At 36.9% G+C, this 21090-nt stretch overlaps 2 protein-coding genes across 3 annotated transcripts in view; one reads left to right on the top strand and one right to left on the bottom strand.

The window, feature by feature from the left end:
• The window catches only part of LOC121376830 (nicotinamide N-methyltransferase-like), a 70140-nt gene that overhangs the window by 32123 nt on the left and 16927 nt on the right, over nt 1-21090 (top strand). The gene's annotated exons all lie outside the window — the stretch shown is intronic.
• On the bottom strand, nt 10830-18815 carry LOC121376829. Of its 2 annotated transcripts, XM_041504608.1 has the most exons (4): nt 18343-18815; nt 17614-17736; nt 14728-14785; nt 10830-14203 (listed from the first exon to the last, which is right to left on the bottom strand). In XM_041504608.1, exon 4 carries the CDS (start codon nt 12415-12417, stop codon nt 11164-11166), a length of 1254 nt encoding a protein of 417 aa, XP_041360542.1. In that variant the 5' UTR covers nt 12418-14203; nt 14728-14785; nt 17614-17736; nt 18343-18815; the 3' UTR covers nt 10830-11163. The 2 variants fall into 2 exon arrangements, with proteins under 2 accessions (XP_041360542.1, XP_041360541.1); XM_041504607.1 differs by having other exon boundaries at nt 17614-18815.

Here is a 21090-nt window from a genome sequence, read left to right as displayed (position 1 = left end):
TGGCGTCGTGGTAGGCCATCGGTCTACAGGCTGGTAGGTACTGGGTTTGGATCCCAGTCGAGGCATAGAATTTTTAATCCAGATACCGACTCCAAACCCTGAGTGAGTGCTACGCAAGGCTCAATGGGTAGGTGTAAACCACTTGCACCGACCAGTGATCCATAACTGGTTATACAAAGGCCATGGTTTGTGCTATCCTGCCTGTGGGAAGCGCAAATAAAAGATCCCTTGCTGCTAATCGGAAGAGTAGCCCATGTAGTGGCGACAGCGGGTTTCCTCTCAAAATCTGTGTGGTCCTTAACCATATGTCTGACGCCATATAACCGTAAATAAAATGTGTTGAGTGTGTCGTTAAATAAAACATTTCTTTCTTTCTTTCTTTCCGTTCGCACATTTCTGAAGTTAAACTAGATCCAGAAGAATGTACGTAGTATCGCTTTGACATCAATAAGCATATTTGCGTCACGCCACATTGTTGACGTCACGACAAAGCATTGTTGACGTCACAACAAAACATTGTTGACGTCACAACAAAACATTGTTGATATATTTATGATAACGTTTCCGGCAATTTTCGTTACTTTACGGAAAATGTCAAAATACAATTACAATGTGCACCCCAGCAACCTCCTCTTGTAAACCGATAGGAACCGGTCGAGTTTTCGCATTACAGAACAAAAATATCCACACACATCCACACTAAAAACGTTGCCACCATGAATTAGTAGATACAGGTCAAGTATTTTTCTTTAAATCAGAGTCCGTTCATGGTAGTTCATATTGTAACTAATTGGTTAGAAGAAGCGACCCCCTTTATATAAATGGCATAAAATAAATATGCATACTAATAATAAAAATTGTTCATTGTAGTAGTTGAAATGTATGCACATTCATATTTTCTGGGCTAAAATATCTAGATATTACTACATTAACTGGAATAACTGTAGCATTTCAGATGTTCCAATGATGAGATATCTCTGGTCATTATAACAAAGTGGTTACTGCTATAGTGTTTAAATAAAATGTGTGTGTGTACATGTATATCATTCTGCGAGCGCATTAGACAAACATTATACTTAATCACACACTAGATCAGTGCTGATGACGAATGCATTAAACTGTATTTAGATATATTTTACACCTGGTCTTATTGTACTTAATGGCATTCACTGGTACATTAAAGATTGTAATATGTACTTTCCTGTCAATGGGGGAAATGCATATAAATGATACCTTGTCGCTGTTTTGTTGCAGAAGCCACTATGCCGGTAACAATTTTCCTTTTGCATTTTACAGACCAAGTGTCGAAATACCTCACAGAGAGGACATATGATAACTATGGTTTAAACAACTTCCAGATCAGGTTGCCGGGGTCTGGATTAAAAATTAATGTTGCGGAAAGACACTGGCTTAAGATATGATAATAATCCAGCTCAGATTTCAAGACATCACTTGCCAGATTCGTTTCGAGTTGTGCTGTGTCATAGCCAGCTTTGTTTTGTAGATCCACATAGTCACGATGACGGGACACACACACCTTCCCACCTGCATCATAATGAATTCTATGGGGAACAAAAATAACAGTTAAAACTTGATACACAACTATCCACAAGCACCAAACGCCTGAGGATTAAAAAAAATATGGAACATGGAATAGGTGATTTTAACAATTCACTAGCCATATATATATATATATATATATATATATATATATATATATATATATATATTAGGGGTAGCCAGGGTTGTTTATTGGGGGGTGGAGTGGAGATAGAGGGCACTGCTTTTACACATTTTATGGGGTGACATGCATTATAAAAGTTGGTATTGTGAAAAAAGAGGTCCTCTTGTGCCCAATCCCTGGCTACCCGGATACGCCAGTGCATATATGTGCAATTTAAAGTATATCAATTAATAGATTTTGGTTTCAACACAGGTACCTTTAGTAGTATTACTTGCATGGACAGTAGAATTGTGGAAATTATTTGCTAATTTCATATTATTTTAGTAAGTTTTAATCACATATAACTTCTAAACATTGTTTTAGTAACATATGACCCATGTTGCATGCAAACATCTTACACACGATGAGATTTTTGTGTATTTTTGTAAAACCTACGAAAATGCGCATTATGCTAGGAATCATTACACGTTGATTGTAAATATATTTGTCATTTTATTCTCTCTAAATTGCTGTTTAAATCATTAAGTTGAAGAACATAATTTTGTTTTAGAACATGTCAAAACGTAGACTTTAGAACGAGTGAAAACTTTTAAAGAAAAATGCCGAATATAGTTACTGGCCCTGTATTCATTTTGTTTCGTTAAATTACTGTGTATTAAAAATCATTAAACGTATTAACTTATCTTAACGGTTGATTATTAATTCAGTCAGTAGCTCAACACTACAGGTGGTGCAGTTTACTCTGATAGCTTACATTTCGTGTTTAATTAGTGTAATAAATATATCTGTTATAACTGGTATGATAGCTTACATTTCATGTAATAATTAGTATAACAAATATATCTGTTATAACTGGTTTTAAGGCTTTGCTTTGTTTGACAAATTGTTTTTCTAAAGTTGTTAAGAGCTTCTAGCAACCTGCTACAATACCAGGGAGCACAATTTACCATCTCAGTGTAGGATAAGGTTACTGTGCACACAGCTGGAAACACCCATGACCCTTTCCAGTGTCTGCCATCCAAAGATAATTTGTATTTAAGACACTGCCTTTGTTTTATAAGAAAATCAACTTCATGACGTCATAATGACGTCATACTTGACCCTTCCGGTCATCACAATTTTTGGAGCATGACCTTTTTTAAATCTACAGGCCCATGTGGTGCTTTGGTGAAAAAATGGCACTTTTGTCCACCGTGTAACTATTTTGTCACTAAGCCACCTCACTAACGCAACTTTACTTCCAGTCCGCCATTACTAGATATTCAAATGACGTAACAATATGTGGCGCTGTGTATTTTTGAATGGCAATGACATCAAACTCGAATGACATCATTATGTATGTCCTTACATCAAAATAAAGTTATGCCTAACATTTTTTGTTTTCTGAATGCTGGACAGCTTTCAGTGTCAAATTGCCATTGAAATGTTTTTATTTGATGACTATGAATGCATATGTCAATCATGGAGTGTCACCGAAGTATGTTTGCTTCAATGTCAATAAACCTAGTGCCGAGACCTCGACTAATTTACATCTAATTCTTAAAGTATGTGATCTGAAAAATTTCACATACTTTGATTGCACTGAAAATGTAAGATATTATATGATAAATATATATATATATATATGTATGTCTGTCTGTCTATATATCTATATGTGTGTGTGTGTATATATATATGTGTGTGTGTGTGTGTGTGTGTGTGTGTGTGTATGTATGTATGTATGTATGTATGTATGTATGTATGTATGTATGTATGTATGTATGTATGTATATGTATATGTATATGTATATGTATATATATATATATATATATATATATATATATATATGTGTGTGTGTGTGTATGTATATATATATATATATATATATATATATATATATATATATATATATATGTGTGTGTGTGTGTGTGTGTGGTGTATGTATGCGTGTATGTGTATATATATATATATACTGTAAGAACAAATGGGCAAAAGTAGGAAATGAATACAATTCTGCCATAAATAACATAGAACCAAACAAAAACATAAAAGACATACATATTTTTACAAACCCTGAAACACCGATTCTATAGCATTGATTTCTGCCTCACTGTAATCCGTCATGAAATATGATGGTGACCACTTGCTGTTCCACGACTTTAAGATGTGCAAAGCCTCCTTGATTGAAAAACTGTCTTCACATTGGCATATGAATGTGCCAACAACCTTGTAATCAACATTGGTTTTCACACAAGACAAAAGAAAGAGGCAGTGCATAACGCATGGTTTTGTATGTGGCATCCAATAAACAAATTTCATTGCCGTATTTATTCAACAGATGCCGCTGCCAGTGGGTTTGGTGAACAAACAATCAATTGTTGCTATGATCATTATTTTTAGCAGCAATGTCATCAAAGATGTTATCAACTTCAACATTGGTTTGCTCAAATTGTGAAGTATAACTGCCCACACAGGGTCTAAAAAAGTAATGATCATCTGGATTTTGATCTTTCCAAATCTGTATCTTTGCCTCCAAATCATCTTGATCAATTTTGGAATGTCTTAATTCCATTGTAGCTAAATACATATGGTTCCTTATGTCATTAATATGTGGGTAAAATCTGCGGTTGTTTTTTTTTGGTTTAATTTTGTTGAGAAACAGGTCTTTTGCAACAAATATATCTAAATGTCGTTTGGTTCCTTGGACTGATGTTACACCCTATGATACCAGTTCTCTTATCTTTAGGCGTATGACCTCATCCACTGGCTGTAGAACACCACCAATCTGAATAAAACAAAATATAAAACCTCCATTGTATTTGAGACATTACAAAGTTAGAAATTCTTTTTTTTTATTAGCTATGATTAAAAATGTACTAGCCTTACTTCACTTTTAGGTTAATATAATATTGCTAAATAATAGTAATAATCAGATACGTCACCTAAAGAGGGAGATAGAGCTTAAAAACACTAACATTGGAGGTTGGGGTGGGGTGAGGATATTTATATTTACAAAATACTTAACTGCAACAGTTGACACCAAAAAATTCACTAGCTGTCGGGCATGGCAATAGTAGTTATTTACTAGCCCAACATTGAATATCACTAGTCATGGGAGTGGACCTACCATAATCTACAAGCCCTGTCTAAACAATGAAGTATACTTTTATAGCAATTCCAGGTCACTATAAAGAAAAACTGTAGATTACTAAAAACATGAAATGAACTTTCCTCTCCTACAATGTGATTCTTGTGTTGTTCACTGTCTGGAAGTGAAATCCATAGCCTTTTTTCCCACTCCAGTGTCTTATCATGAAGATCCTGTTTGATGCTATGTGACGCTTTCTCTTTCGCCCTTTTATCATTGACAGAAATCTAGATTTCATTAGAAACAAGAAATTAAACGATGTTAATAACAACAGGTTCGGGTGGTAATACGATTAATAAAGGTATAAAGTGTAAGTTATGCAACTCAACACAGAAGTGCCAAAGATAATATTTTATAACTTAATTTATAACATGTAACTTTTGTAAATTGTTTCATGGATTAATTAATATTTGGTGTTAATGTTCTCAAATTAATATTCTCTTAATTGGGTATTTTAAGCAAATAATCCTATCTTGTAAAAAGGTGTGTACATATGTTTTGTACTTTTTTAATGTATTTCTTACAATTTAGATGAACAAGTTGCCGAACACAAATGTTTTATTTTTAAAATATGTTCTTATTAGTTTTTATGATTCGCAAATGTTGCTTCAGTTACTTTTAGTGTTACATATATGTAACAGGGTTCAAAGGACGAAAACAACACGTCACGACGTTTGGAAATGATTTACTTCATAAAGTTCATTATGTCATTGCAAACAACGCCCTGGAAGAATAAAATATACAATATATAACAGGCGTTCATTATAAATAATTACATGTATGCGTCATAAAAATCATCGTCATAAAAATAGTTCGATCATACATGTCAATCACAACATCATAAAAATATGTCCATCACAGGTCATCAATATTAAAAAAATATATATTAACATTTCAATTCGTATCCCATTAATGTCACGGTTATAAGTAACATCTACTAAACTATAATATCTTCCTAATCAAACAATCTGTTTGATTAAACTAAACCTGAATAACATTTTGGTCCACACCTACATGTATATGATAGATATCGGGATAATCAATTCCAAGGGGAGGTAATTACAAGAATAACAAATGGTTGAGATTTAGTGAAGACATTAACCTAATTGACTTAAAATAAATTACTGTGGAATGTTGTCAGAATAAAAAAATACTTACTATATTAAATATTACAATTATGTTATAATGAAGTTTAAGATTAATAATTAATTGAAATAACTGCTTGATTACTAACTAACTATGTCATACCCTGTATGTGGTACACGAGCGTAAACAATGCCGGTGATCAACAAGGGTGTGTGAAAACCTGGGGAATAAATTATAAACTATTAAGCATCATAAACTACAGATGCTTACGAACCTGCAACAAAATAAAACATTGGCACAGCATACACTCATAAATCATACACGCATATCTTCGTACAATTATGATAGTGGAAATATTAAAATAAGTTGATGTTTAAAATACAAACATATCTTTACGCTGAAGAATTAAGTGTTATTGATATAATATATTTATATGATTCCTTTTTAGAAATAATTTAAAACATTTAGTAGTTTGTTATACTTAGTCGTAGAACTCCTAGAACTTGCACAATTAGTTATATTATTATCAAAACAATGTAATCATTTATCTGCATTAATTCGCTAGTATGTGAGCAATATATTTATATATATTATTAATAATGTTTAACTAAAAGAAAGAAATTAATTTGTACCTATAATGTATTCTGATCTGTCGCCTGTCAAAACCCGTCAAACATGTCTGCTGTTCATGTAGTGTGTGCACGTAAAAAGCATGCAGTGCTATTAGCCAATCAGATAAAGGGTACCTGATTGAGAAAACTAATAGAATAAATACTATTTGGCAGACAACAATATCTGACAAATACCTGCGAAATATTAAAATAACAAATTACATATTTACACAATATTAAAACATCATCTGCCACACACTTCCCCCAACCGTGAAATGACGTCCTCGTCATTTAACACTACCGCTGACCAAACTTAAAATAGCATGGCCAAACTCTGACGGTGTTGTAAACACCCCCTCAGCTTGAAGAGATCTGAGGTAATTGGCACGTACATACCAGTCAGGTTGTGACACTGCTGAAAAGACATAATCTCCTCCAGTCATCCACGTAGGCTCTGTGCGTCGTCGGCTCGACCGCCGAGGTTGGGGCATAGGTGGAGTAACTCTGTTATCTTCAGAAACAATGTCGTTTTCTTCATTACTTGGGTCGGGATCAACATACACCAGTTGAGTTGGGGGTTCGTCCGATTCCTGCTCACTGGAAACGTCATTTTCTGATGTCTCCGATACAGCAGCATCTTCGGGTACCTCTACATCTCCTAGAACCTCATCATCAGCACTCATGTCCTCTCTCTGGTCATCCTGTACTGCTTCTACCTCAGATGGCCCATCAGCTGCAATATCAGCTGAAACTGAAGTATCAGATGGGTAGGCGGAGATAATAACTAAATCGTCATCCCCAGACTCAACTTCTTGGTCACTGTCAACTACGGTAGTAGTTTTCACCTCGGTGCTATCTTTTACTGAAGATGTTAACGTCCGATTCCTCCTTGGTTTAGGGACTGGTACCAAAGGTTCCTGTGGAGCAATGGATCCTATGGGAAGTAGTAAATTCCTATGTAGCGTTCTCTTGCGACCATCTCCATTTTCCTTGCCAACGATGAAAACTGGTATGGATGGATTTGGTTGATTCTGAACGATGTACACATCTTCTTCCCACTTGTCTGATAGTTTGTGCTTACCATCAAACGCAACAATCTTCACTAGCACTCTATCTCCTGGTTCCAACACTGCAGCTCTTGCTTTCTGATCATAATACAGTTTTTGTCTTGTTTGAGACTTCTTGACTGCAGCGGAGGCTAAATCATAAGCATGTGTTAGATGTTCTCGTAATTCTTTGTTGTAGGCTGCTACAGATTTGGATTTCTTCGTCTCCATGTCCAATCCAAAAGCCATATCCACAGGTAAACGCAGTTGACGTCCAAACATCAATAAAAATGGAGAATAACCTGTAGTTTCATGACGTGTGCAATTATATGCATGAACTAAACGACCTACATGTACTCTCCAATTCTTCTTGCTGTTCGAATCTAAAGTTCCGAGCATGTTGCAGAGTGTCCGGTTGAAGCGTTCGCACATGCCGTTACCCATTGGGTGATAGGGTGTGGTTCTGGATTTGTCAATCTTCAACATGGCACACAGCTCTTGCATCAGTTTTCCCGTGAAATTAGCTCCTTGGTCGGAATGAATACGTTTTGGAATTCCATAGTGAACTACAAAGTTGTTGAAAAACGTCTCTGCTGTAGTCTTTGCAGTCATGCTTTTGGTGGGATATGCCTGCGCATACCTGGTGAAATGGTCGGTAACTACTAAGATATACTGTTGCCCTCCTTTCGATGGTTCCAATGTCAAGAAATCCATACATACAAGTTCAAGCGGATGTGAAGTTTCTATACTGACTAAACGTGCTCTACTTGTTGTAGGTGTCTTTCTGCGTAAACAAGGCACACAGTTATGAACATGTTCCTCAACATCTTTTGTCATTCCCGGCCAGAAAAATCGTTCTTTAATGAGTGATAATGTTCTATCTCTGCCTGGGTGTCCAACATTATCATGCAAGCTGCTCAAAGCCACCAATCGGCATCTGTCTGGAAGGACCAGCTGTTCGTGTGTCTCACCATCCACTTTAGTGATTCGGTACAAAACACCACGCTTAAGTTGAAGCTGTTGAAAGGTCTTCAGAAATCCGATCATCTCCTGATTTCCAGTATACTGCAACCTGTCAGGTCTGGTTCCATTCCTCAAATGTCCGATGACTGTGGCAAGTGCTGGATCCTTGTTGTGAGAACGTCTCCATTCACGAGCATTCTCTACACATTTGTCCTCTGTAATATCGGTATCATCAAAGTCACTAACATCAATGGACAAACACAAACTTTCAGCCAAATTGGAAACACAAGTTGACTTACAAATTGCTTGAATGGAATCGTTTGACAAACTTTCCATTTCTTGTGAAACATCTGTGTTTTCTGGTAACCTTGACAGTGTGTGTCAGCATCGGCATTAGCCTTGCCTGGTCTGTATCGGATACTGAAATTATAATTCGCCAATGAAGCCAACCAACGATGTCCAGTGGCATCAAGACGAGCAGAAGTCAATACATATGTCAACGGATTGTTGTCAGTCACCACAATAAAATCATGCCCATATAAATAATCATGGAATTTTTCAGAAATTGACCATTTTAGACATAAAAATTCCAGCTTGTGAGCTGAGTAATTCTTTTCAGAAACGGCTCACTCCTCTACTGGCATAGGCAATGACTCTTAAAAGTCCATCTTGTTCCTGGTATAATACAGCTCCCAAACCTTGAGCAGATGCATCCGTGTGGAGCTCAAAAGGTTTGTTGTAATCTGCATATCCCAATATGGGTGGAGAAGAAAGTCTACTTTTTAATTCTTCAAAGCATCTTCTTGTTCCTTCTCCCATTTCCACTGCACTGCGTCAGAAGCCTGTCTTCTTGTCTTTTTAGAAGCGGATTTTGGCATAAGTTCATTTAATGGCTTCGCAATCTTGGAAAAGTTTGATACAAATTTCCTGTAATATCCTGCAAATCCAAGAAATTTTCTAACTTCTTCCGGGGTTTTCGGAGTAGGCCACTGCTTGATCTTATCCACCTTCTCTGGATCTGCTTCTATGCCATCTGCAGAAACAATGTACCCAACATACTTCACTCGATGTTTGAATAGATTGCATTTCTTTGGAGCAAGCTTTAACCCACAGTCGCGAAGTCGTTGAAATACTGTCTCCAATCTCTGGACGTGCTCTTCATAAGACTTTGAAAATACAATCAAGTCATCAATGTAAATCATGCAAATATTGAGATGCAGTTCATCCAGACAAGTTTCCATCAAACGTTGGTATGTTGCTGGGGCATTGGACAACCCAAATGGCATCCTGTTAAACTCATAAAACCCAAGAGGTCCAACAGTAAAAGCAGTCCGTTCTTTGTGTTTTTCCTCGATCTCCACCTGGTGATAACCACTTTTCATATCGAGAACTGAAAAGTATTTCATTCCTCCCAAACAATCCAGAAGTTCATCAATCCGTGGCAAAGCGTAAGAATCTTTGATGGTCCGGTTGTTCAATTGGCGATAATCAATACACATTCTCAGTTTACCATCTTTCTTCTTAGCAAGCACAACATTTGAAGCCCATGGACTATGTGATCGTCGGATAACTCCAGCAGACAAAAGTTGTTGTAGATGACTCTTCACTTCTTCAAACATGGATGGAGGAATCCGTCTATGTCGTTGTTTGAATGGTGTACAGTCATACAAATCAATTCTATGACGAACTTGACCAGAGTAACCAAGATCTTCATCACCTTTAGAGAATATATCCTGAAAATCCTTGACAACTTTTATTCCCTGTTCCACTTCCTCTGGAGTAAGGCCTTCTTTCTCAATCTCAACCTGATCTAACAATGTTGTTATGTCAACTGGCTGTTGGACTGGTGGATCCTCTAAAGTCACTGGGTGTAGTTCACAAAGCAGTGCTCGTGGTGGAACAATTACAGTTCGAGACGTTACATTGCAGATATGAACTTCAATAATGTCCAAATTTTCACTGTCATAGGTGACAATAGAAGGTTCAATATCAATGTCATCTGTCAGAGATGACCTTGACGTCGATTGGAGGAGTACACACACATCTTCGGTGATTTCAAACCTTTATCAACTCGACCTCTTACAACCACTCTGCTATTAGGAGGAACCAAAATGTTCTTATCTTCCGCACTTTTGACAAAACCCAAACACCAATCATTCCTTGCCAAGTCTTTCTCCTGCAAAACCATACTTCTATAAGCCAAGTACCATGGAGTAAATAATGGAGCTTTTTGTAGAAATTTGTTTCCATGTTTAGTCTTACATTCTGTTATTAGACAACTCAGGATGTTGGTACCCACAACACAGGCACACGGGCGTTATATTGTGTATCCGGGACAATCAAAAACAGACAAGGTACACAACCAGTGTCGATTCCACCACCAGTAGTGGCGAGTTGAACCTCGACAAACCCCTTGTAAGGAAGATTTTCTCCTCCTGCGCATTCAATGTTGAGAAGATCTCCAACCGGTTCTAGAGGGATATGCTGCAAATTCGAAACAAAAAATGATTCTGAAATGATGGAAACAGTGGCACCAGTGTCTAAGAGAGCACACACTGGTACACCTTCAATAAAGACATCTACTTCGTTAGCATGACCAACTAACCCATCCGGTATATGATTCATTGTAGGGCGAGCATCAGGACTTATGGTCGCCCCCTTCGCATAAGCCCTCGGGAGTTTAAAGGTCGGCGTAAGTGATCAACTCGCACTCTGCAACCTAATACAATATGTCCAGAATAACCACATCTATAACACACAGGTTCCTGATATTCATAACCTGTAACACCTGCATCCTCAAAGTTGTTACCATCTGGAAAAGATGAAGTGTGCTGACTGTAATTCCGAGTTGGCATTCCCGTCTTTGGCCTTGTGTCATCCACATATTGCGATGTACGTCTTGGTCCAGACTGTTGGCTATAATACGGTGTAACTCCACGAGTAAACATCTTCCTATCACCTCTACTCTGGTTGTATGGTGCATCGAGTCTCGGCTGACTGGCTGGATTCTGAAACTGCTGTTGATTAACAAAAGTAGAATCTTGTCTATGCTTCAAATCTGAAACCTGACTACAAAGATCCTGTACAACTGAAGTGAGTTTATCCAAATCTGTTCGTGTTACAGTATCTGATACTGATGCCATCTTCACCGAAGCAGGTTTCTTGAATAGTGCAGTCGCAGCACTCGCCAGGTTACTCTTCATGTCATACTCAATTTCCCTCAAAGCAATTCTAAGAGCATCAAAGGAATGTATGCTGTCAAATTTATGACCAGAAACCGCCTTCATGCCTGGTATCAACCCACTCCAGATCATGTTTCTCAACATCTCATCTTGCTCTGACAATGGAACTGGATGATGTTCTGTAACCTTTGACAAAAGGTGTTCCAAACGGCATCCCCATGCCGATATATCTTCCTCAGCACCCTGACTCGCACCATAAAACTGTGCCATTAAAGCTTCCCTGCGTTGTACTGTCCCAAAAATACTTCCAAGTTTTGCCAAAATATCCTTGGTTGAAGCTTTAGGACCCAATCTCATGGCAACCCGAGCAGCTTCCCCTCTAAGTGATTGTCTGATGGCCTGACTGATGACCTCTGAACCGTAAGCCTTGTCCTGAATTAAACAATTAACTTCGTATGTCCACAAATCAAAAGTAGTATCTTTTCCCTGCCTATCACCACTAAAGAAGGATAATTTTGGAAAACGTGGGAAAACAGCAGATTCCTTGGGTGGTGGTGGTGGTGGCAAAGGATCCTCAGTCTTTAAAAGCGGTCCTTGCTGTTGCGACATACCATGAATCCATGTCTTTAAATCGTCAGATGTATCCAATTTGGGTTCCAACCCCATCTTATGAAACACATTGACCAGTTCTCCAATCTGTTGTTCATCAAGTTCCATGGCTGAAGATCAAATCAACTTGATAAAACAATAAACTGAATATAAACAATTCCCAAATAGATGGTACTATGAACACAGTCAACTCCAATCCAAGATCACCAAATATACAAGAAAGCCAGTTTATTTTAAAGAGAATAAACAGTATATGTCTTCATAAATATGAAAACATTCATCAGTGTTCTGAAATTCTTAGAATTTCAACTCAAATATAAAACCTCTGTCTTAAATGGATATTGAAAATATCACAAACCAAGACAAACCACAAGTCCAAAATATAAAACCTGTCTCAAATGGATAAACAATTCTAAAGTGTGGTTCGATGAGGCAAAACTATACTTTGGTTATCACCGACAAAATCTGGAAAACAAATCAAAAATTTATAAACAGAATGAAACCAAACTGTTAAAGTGTTATCAGTTAAATGGCGAAATAGCAATTGTGTATTTATCAAATAACTTCAGTATAGCTAGTACTGAAGTTAGTGTAAACTGTCAAACTCAACACAGTTGGGCAGTAGTCTTACAGAACACTTTCCTTTCACATACAATTGGTCTTTCCAATTGCAATTGTGTTAAACACAAGTACAAATAATGATTATAGGAATAAACTACTCAGGAAAAGAACAAATGCACTTGTGTCAAACAACACCAGTACGAATAATAATTATAGGAATAAACTACTACAAAGTACAAATGTGCAGGAAAAAAAAAATGTTAAGTGCTGTGCAAATGTACTGTAGTTATCTTCAGTCCATGGTCAAACAGTCAATATACCTAAATGCATGTGTAAATTATTAATTATTTTTCAAAATGTGTAACTATACTAATATTTAATAACTAGTAGTTAATTCTACCTAAGTGAAATTTATAATTAATTAATTATTATAATTTAATAATTAGTAAGTGGTGTCTTTAATTTTTAAGGGCAACTCACACTTTCAAGCATTATCAGCCTTACCGATACATACCTGAGGGGAAACACACTGAATACTTAAACAGCGTAAAAAAAATAATAAAAAAATAAAAAATATATAAGATGAAGGGGAGATAACTCTAAAACAAAGTTATTTACTACTGAAAGGTAAACACACAATCTCTAAACACACTGAATACTTAACTCAAAAACAAAGTTGTTTACTACTGAAAGGTAAATGGGTAATAGGAAACATAGCAGGCAAGTCGAGTACAATAAATGGAATATATGGGTACAAAGACCGGAAACTACAGAATAATATTTTAGTTTAAAGCAAAAAAATGGGAAACTACAGAATAATATTTTTGTTTAAAGCAAAAAATGGGAATGTGTAGACCAGCTAAGTACAAGATGGACTAACAAAACTGACAAAATTGTATCTGAAAAATCACAATCCAAATCTAATCAATAAATGTCAGTAAAAAAAAATATTAAAGTGTAAAAAAATTTGTATACACAATGCATGTACATCAATTGCAATGGCAATAATTATTGTGAGCTCACATAAAAAAAATAAACCCCCAAAAATATAAATTTACACACACACAACAAAAATATTCAAGGCGCCAAAGTATACATGATGGAATTGACAAAGATCACATTTAGCTAGTTAAATACCATTCAATCACAGTCTGTATCACTATCAACAGTTTTCACAACACTTGTGGCATTCCAACGATGTTCAGGTCCAAACGAATTGATGTCCCTACGTCGGCTCCAATTTGTAACAGGGTTCAAAGGACGAAAACAACACGTCACGACGTTTGGAAATGATTTACTTCATAAAGTTCATTATGTCATTGCAAACAACGCCCTGGAAGAATAAAATATACAATATATAACAGGCGTTCATTATAAATAATTACATGTATGCGTCATAAAAATCATCGTCATAAAAATAGTTCGATCATACATGTCAATCACAACATCATAAAAATATGTCCATCACAGGTCATCAATATTAAAAAAATATATATTAACATTTCAATTCGTATCCCATTAATGTCACGGTTATAAGTAACATCTACTAAACTATAATATCTTCCTAATCAAACAATCTGTTTGATTAAACTAAACCTGAATAACATTTTGGTCCACACCTACATGTATATGATAGATATCGGGATAATCAATTCCAAGGGGAGGTAATTACAAGAATAACAAATGGTTGAGATTTAGTGAACACATTAACCTAATTGACTTAAAATAAATTACTGTGGAATGTTGTCAGAATAAAAAAATACTTACTATATTAAATATTACAATTATGTTATAATGAAGTTTAAGATTAATAATTAATTGAAATAACTGCTTGATTACTAACTAACTATGTCATACCCTGTATGTGGTACACGAGCGTAAACAATGCCGGTGATCAATAAGGGTGTGTGAAAACCTGGGGAATAAATTATAAACTATTAAGCATCATAAACTACAGATGCTTACGAACCTGCAACAAAATAAAACATTGGCACAGCATACACTCATAAATCATACACGCATATCTTCGTACAATTATGATAGTGGAAATATTAAAATAAGTTGATGTTTAAAATACAAACATATCTTTACGCTGAAGAATTAAGTGTTATTGATATAATATATTTATATGATTCCTTTTTAGAAATAATTTAAAACATTTAGTAGTTTGTTATACTTAGTCGTAGAACTCCTAGAACTTGCACAATTAGTTATATTATTATCAAAACAATGTAATCATTTATCTGCATTAATTCGCTAGTATGTGAGCAATATATTTATATATATTATTAATAATGTTTAACTAAAAGAAAGAAATTAATTTGTACCTATAATGTATTCTGATCTGTCGCCTGTCAAAACCCGTCAAACATGTCTGCTGTTCATGTAGTGTGTGCACGTGAAAAGCATGCAGTGCTATTAGCCAATCAGATAAAGGGTACCTGATTGAGAAAACTAATAGAATAAATACTATTTGGCAGACAACAATATCTGACAAATACCTGCGAAATATTAAAATAACAAATTACATATTTACACAATATTAAAACATCATCTGCCACATATATGTCAGTTAATCATTTGAAGTAAAGTTAATAAAAAAATTGCTTTGCAGAAAACTTAGTTCTCTTGTTCTTGTGATCAGATATTACTTGTGCACTACACATTTCTGTATGTACGTGAAAACTTGATGCTTCAAATTCAGAGAATTTTGGCAAGTTCAAAAACAAGTCAAATACAATTGACCTTTTTGGTTGTGTCAGTTACCCACACTTCATTTGTGATTGTAATTGTGCTGAAATTATATGTAATGAAATATTCTTTTGACATGACTTTGTCACAACCTATTTATTATAGTTAAAAACACTTTTAAGAATTTTATTGAATACTTTTTAAAATTCAAATTCTAATTTCTAATCTGGAAATAGAAAGTCAGCAATAATTTGGTCATGGCTTTTCATAAAACTGAATGTAAGTCTTTCAAATGCACATCCACTTATGTACAATGATCACCTTTGAAGAAGTCATTTATTAGATTTAAAAAACCTGTTTGTAGGAGGATGGGACAACTGTCTTTAGGCAAAACTGATCTCGAGTGGGACAAATTTGAAGCTGTATTTTTCAGATGTTGCACTTTAACTGGGAATATATAATAAATAGATTACAAAGATTTTTTATTATTTTCGTTTCAAATGGAATTGTTGAGACTTTAAATGATTAAATTGTCTAGTCGTCAATAGGCGTGATAAAGAACAAGAGTTACTTTGTTTTGTCTAGTCGTCAATAGGCGTGATAAAGAACAACAGTTACTTTGTTTTGTCTAGTCGTCAATAGGCGTGATAAAGAACAACAGTTACTTTGTTTTGTCTAGTCGTCAATAGGCGTGATAAAGAACAACAGTTACTTTGTTTTGCCTAGTCGTCAATAGGCGTGATAAAGAACAACAGTTACTTTGTTTTGCCTAGTCGTCAATAGGCGTGATAAAGAACAACAGTTACTTTGTTTTGCCTAGTCGTCAATAGGCGTGATAAAGAACAACAGTTACTTTGTTTTGCCTAGTCGTCAATAGGCGTGATAAAGAACAACAGTTACTTTGTTTTGCCTAGTCGTCAATAGGCGTGATAAAGAACAACAGTTACTTTGTTTTGTCTAGTCGTCAATAGGCGTGATAAAGAACAACAGTTACTTTGTTTTGCCTAGTCGTCAATAGGCGTGATAAAGAACAACAGTTACTTTGTTTTGCCTAGTCGTCAATAGGCGTGATAAAGAACAACAGTTACTTTGTTTTGCCTAGTCGTCAATAGGCGTGATAAAGAACAACAGTTACTTTGTTTTGTCTAGTCGTCAATAGGCGTGATAAAGAACAACAGTTACTTTGTTTTGTCTAGTCGTCAATAGGCGTGATAAAGAACAACAGTTACTTTGTTTTGCCTAGTCGTCAATAGGCGTGATAAAGAACAACAGTTACTTTGTTTTGTCTAACGATACCACTATAGCACATTGATGTATTCATCATCAGATATTGGATGCCAACCATTTGGTAATTTTTACATATAGTCTTAGAGAGGAAACCCGCTACATTTTGCCATTAGTTGCAAGGGTTTGACGACTGAACTACATCGCGCCCCCTATAAAGAACACGGCTATCGGCAATACTGATGCTGCTTGGGTAAACTGGAGCCCAGTCCTGTGACAGTCTGCTACACATATTTGATTCGAGTTTTAACTATTTGGGGTGAATTAAAGCTGTTAGTAATTAATTTGATATTTTATCACGCGTACAACAATGAGTGTTAGTTGCAGAATTACAATAGTAAGTACCGAAATTGTTGTAGATACTATATTGACTAATTTTAAGGGTTTTTTTCAATATTAAGGCAGCAATATCCACTAAAAATGTACACTTAAAGCACATAACACACATACCCCTCCCTCCCGCCCCTCTCTCTTTCTCCCATGTGTGGACTGAAGTGTACTGGATGGCCACTGCGGTCTTGAAAGTTGAAGGGTCATGGAACGCGTGACCTGTCTTTCACCTATGTCACTAGTTTGTGAATAACTACCAAATACGGCCATTATCAAATTGATCTGGCGAGACCAATGGCAATTTATTCCATCTTAAACTGGTGAAGTTTCAACAAATTCAGGGGTACTCAAAAACTAAGAATTAACGTCCCCCCCCACAAAAAATAATCACAAAAAATACAACCGCGAGATTTGTTCAAAATGTGCCACAAAATATACCTGATATTTGGGGAAACAAGCAATTTCCCGCAGGTGAATTGTGGCAGGGCAGTTGACCTTTTTGGTGTCCTGAACAAGAAACCTTCTTTTTTTCAAGTACGCATGATCTTCTGATTCTTTTGACTATAAATAATAACATGTAGCCAAAACAATTTAAACAAATTTACCAGTTGCTATACATGCATGTAGTAATAGAAATTACTAATTACATTTTTATAATTATTTTTATATCACAATCAATAATAATAATAAAACTGAAAAACAAGTAATATTCTACACACAAAAACCAGACGAATTTGTGAACAAAGAAGTCTTGATCAATTAGTAATTTGTAAACAATTTTGTAACAAACTGATAGAAACTGTTTCTCATTCCTAAGCCACAATTTTAATGGACTATAAAATAAGTAACCATGTCAGCATGAAGAAATTCAAACACATAAAACAGGGTTATCTTAAAATACGAAAAGGACTATACTGTTTAGTGTTGTTAAGTTTGCAAACATAAATTTGTGTTTGTGATAATTTTTATCAGGAAACTGTTGTTTATCTTAAGCTACCGATATCTCGAGCATGTTGGTCCAGTCCCTTCAACATCGAGATAACGATGTTTGACTGTATATATAGTTCTAACAAAGTAAAACATATTGTTAAATGCAACAATTCCGAGAATATTTCTATGAAGCTCAAAGTGAGTTATATACTGAGAACGAGGAAACGTTTTTAACACCTTCTCTGCCTCTTGTTTCTCTTTGCGTTTTTTGTGCCTGTTGGGGCCATTTTGGCATTCAAGTCTTCTTTTCCCTAACACCATGTAGGGGCACCCATCATACACCAGTCTTGTCCCAGCAACATCCTGGGTGTCTGACCAAACAACACGATGATTCTTTGCCGTCAGATCTATATAATTTATAATATAAGAAAATTGTAAAAAACGTAAATAATAAAATTCAAGATGGGGAGTAGTGAATATATTTAACTAATTTTTCCACCATTTACATGGTTTACACACTTCATTGATTTCTACACCTAGGACAACCACCGAGGTGTTATACATCTCATTATTATTAGGGAGGATACACCTCAGTGATTTGTACATCTAGGACAACCACCGAGGCGTTATATGTCTCATTATTGTTAGAGAGCATACGACTCACTGATTGGGCTGGGCAACTATATTTACGTGCCCCTATCCACAAGGGTTCAGGCACGCCCACTACGGGATTAGCCTCTGACTTCGCCAGTGACTGACTCCGGAGCAGGGGGGGGGGGGGGGGGGGGGGGGGGTAAGTTTGAGGTGGGCGGAATTTGGAAAAAAGCCATTTAGTGAGCGCGGACCAAATAGCAGACACTTCATAAACTTGAAGTAACACCGAGTGGGAGCCGTGTTCTGATTGGCTGAATTTCGATTCCTCGGTGAAGCCTGTTTTTTACCTAAGTCTACAAAGAGTACTGCATACCGATACATGTCTGGACTCTAAAATTTTAGCCAAAAATGGTTAAGACTGCTCGGCCGAAAAGTTTTAAGGTGATTTTGAGCAATTGAACGGGCGCCAAAATAAAATGCGTTAGACTATTTATAAAAAAATAAACATAAGAATTTAGAACTGCTTCGAAAACGTTTAAAGTCTAACTAGCCCAAAAAAGGAGGTTACTCACGGAGGAAAGGAGGTTGGCGTCTAGGGGGATCCGATGAATCCGGTGATCTCAAGCTGCGGGAGGAACTGCCGGTAGTCGGAGTCTGCTAACTCCTTGGTGATGGAACGGTAATGAGTCCCCGCGATGGTTTTAAGAACACGATGTAGTGTCGGGTTGTCCATCTCCAAGAATAGCACACCTTGGCTGAATATTCCGCTCCGGCAGATGGTGACGCAAACTGCGTCGTGTCCCTCCCGCGTCTTGAGTCGATGTACAGCGAACTCCCCCTCGTCTGGATTGTCTGGCAATGGATTGTAAGAAAGGGCCTTGGGTCTGCTCATGAGTAGACGTTCATCCCGGATGTTGTTCTTAACCAGTTGTTGGTAACGCTGGGGGAGACGGCTGGCCTGCAGTGACCACTGCTCCACTGGTTGTTCGTGTGTCTCCGGCGGTTGAGAGGGGCGGCTCGGCTTGGCTGGTATGGCACTCGGGGGAGTGGTCGCCTTCCTCTTGACAACGGCCACCTTCCGGGCCTGCGCCTCAACGGGTGTCGCCAGTATAATCGGCGACAAGTCCGAAAGCGCTTCCGTAGGAATTGGTGCAGGTGGCCGGTTGTACGGTGTGACGCAGATTTCCGTGTCGAACTCCGTCTCCGGCTCTTCCGTTGGCATAGAAGCTTGAACATCCGGGGCCGGAACCTCTTCTGCTCTTGTCTTCTTGCTCGGGTGAGCGGTGTTCGGCGGTCGAACAGAAGGAGTCGCCGCCGGCGGTTTAGCCACCGGTTTTGACCCCCCCTGCGCCGCCGCTGGCACACGTCTCCTCTTCCTCCATCTTCCTTTCTTTTGAATCCGGTCTCCGTACACCAAGGTCACGGTTGCCCGTGACCCGGTGTACGAGACTCGATACTCCAACAGCATTCCATACGTCTTCATCAGTTCCCCCAGGTGGGGGGGCAGATCGAGAGAACAAGGACTAACGTCCGTCTTCATCGTTGAGAAATATTGGAAATCAAGAATCGAATGCAAGAATCGAATGCAAGAATCGAATGAACTCACTGATTTCAACATCTAGGACAACCACCCAAGCTTTATACATCTCATTACTGTTAAAGACAGTTCGATCTGTCGAACTCAATTGCTAATTGCCATAGGTGTAGGCCGGGAGCATCACCGATGGCACTTAACCCAAAAACTACCCTAGCCATTCAAAGGGGGGGGGGGGGGGGGGGGGTACGGGTCGAACTCATGCCTAACCACCCAGGCAATTTACATTACTGTTAGTGAGCACTGGGCGTTTTGGTTTGTTGTTTTTGTTCATTATATATCATCACATTATGATTATTGAAATGCCAATCATTGAATTAGAGACTGCACCGGAAGACTCGCATCCGTTACACCATTGCCGAATGCAAGGTTTGAAAAGCACATGTTAGTTAACGTCTATAAAACATTTATTGTTTAATATTGGAAGAATACCAGTACTTGTAACAGGTATAAAATACATTGATATAGAACTCGTGTTACTTGCCACTTTACGTTTTATTCAGTGGCAAAGTGAAAAAGTAGCGATATCGCATTTAATTACTGAAAAATAGTGTTGTTGTTGTCGTTATTGCAAGTATTTATTTTTGTGAGGTAATTATATTTAATTTATTACTCTTGCAGTACATGACAAAATTTAGATGTTTTGATTTATTGTATAACTGTGATTGCCCGTTAACAACATCTTCCTGTTTGTCTGTTTACTTCAATCCAAGATGGCGGATATTTGTTTACATTTTCAATGATTTGTTATTATGAATACATTTATTGTGGCCCTGACACATCTGTTGTTAGGGAAT

Source organism: Gigantopelta aegis, chromosome 7 (assembly GCF_016097555.1).
Source record: "Gigantopelta aegis isolate Gae_Host chromosome 7, Gae_host_genome, whole genome shotgun sequence".
Lineage (NCBI taxonomy): Eukaryota > Metazoa > Mollusca > Gastropoda > Neomphalida > Peltospiridae > Gigantopelta > Gigantopelta aegis.
Note: the sequence above shows the minus strand (reverse complement) of the source record. Positions and strands in the feature narration are given on the sequence as shown.

Excerpts from the sequence above, each read along its gene's own strand:
- LOC121376829 (XM_041504607.1), bottom strand. The coding sequence starts at position 12,417 with ATGGAACTTGATGAACAACAGATTGGAGAACTGGTCAATGTGTTTCAT.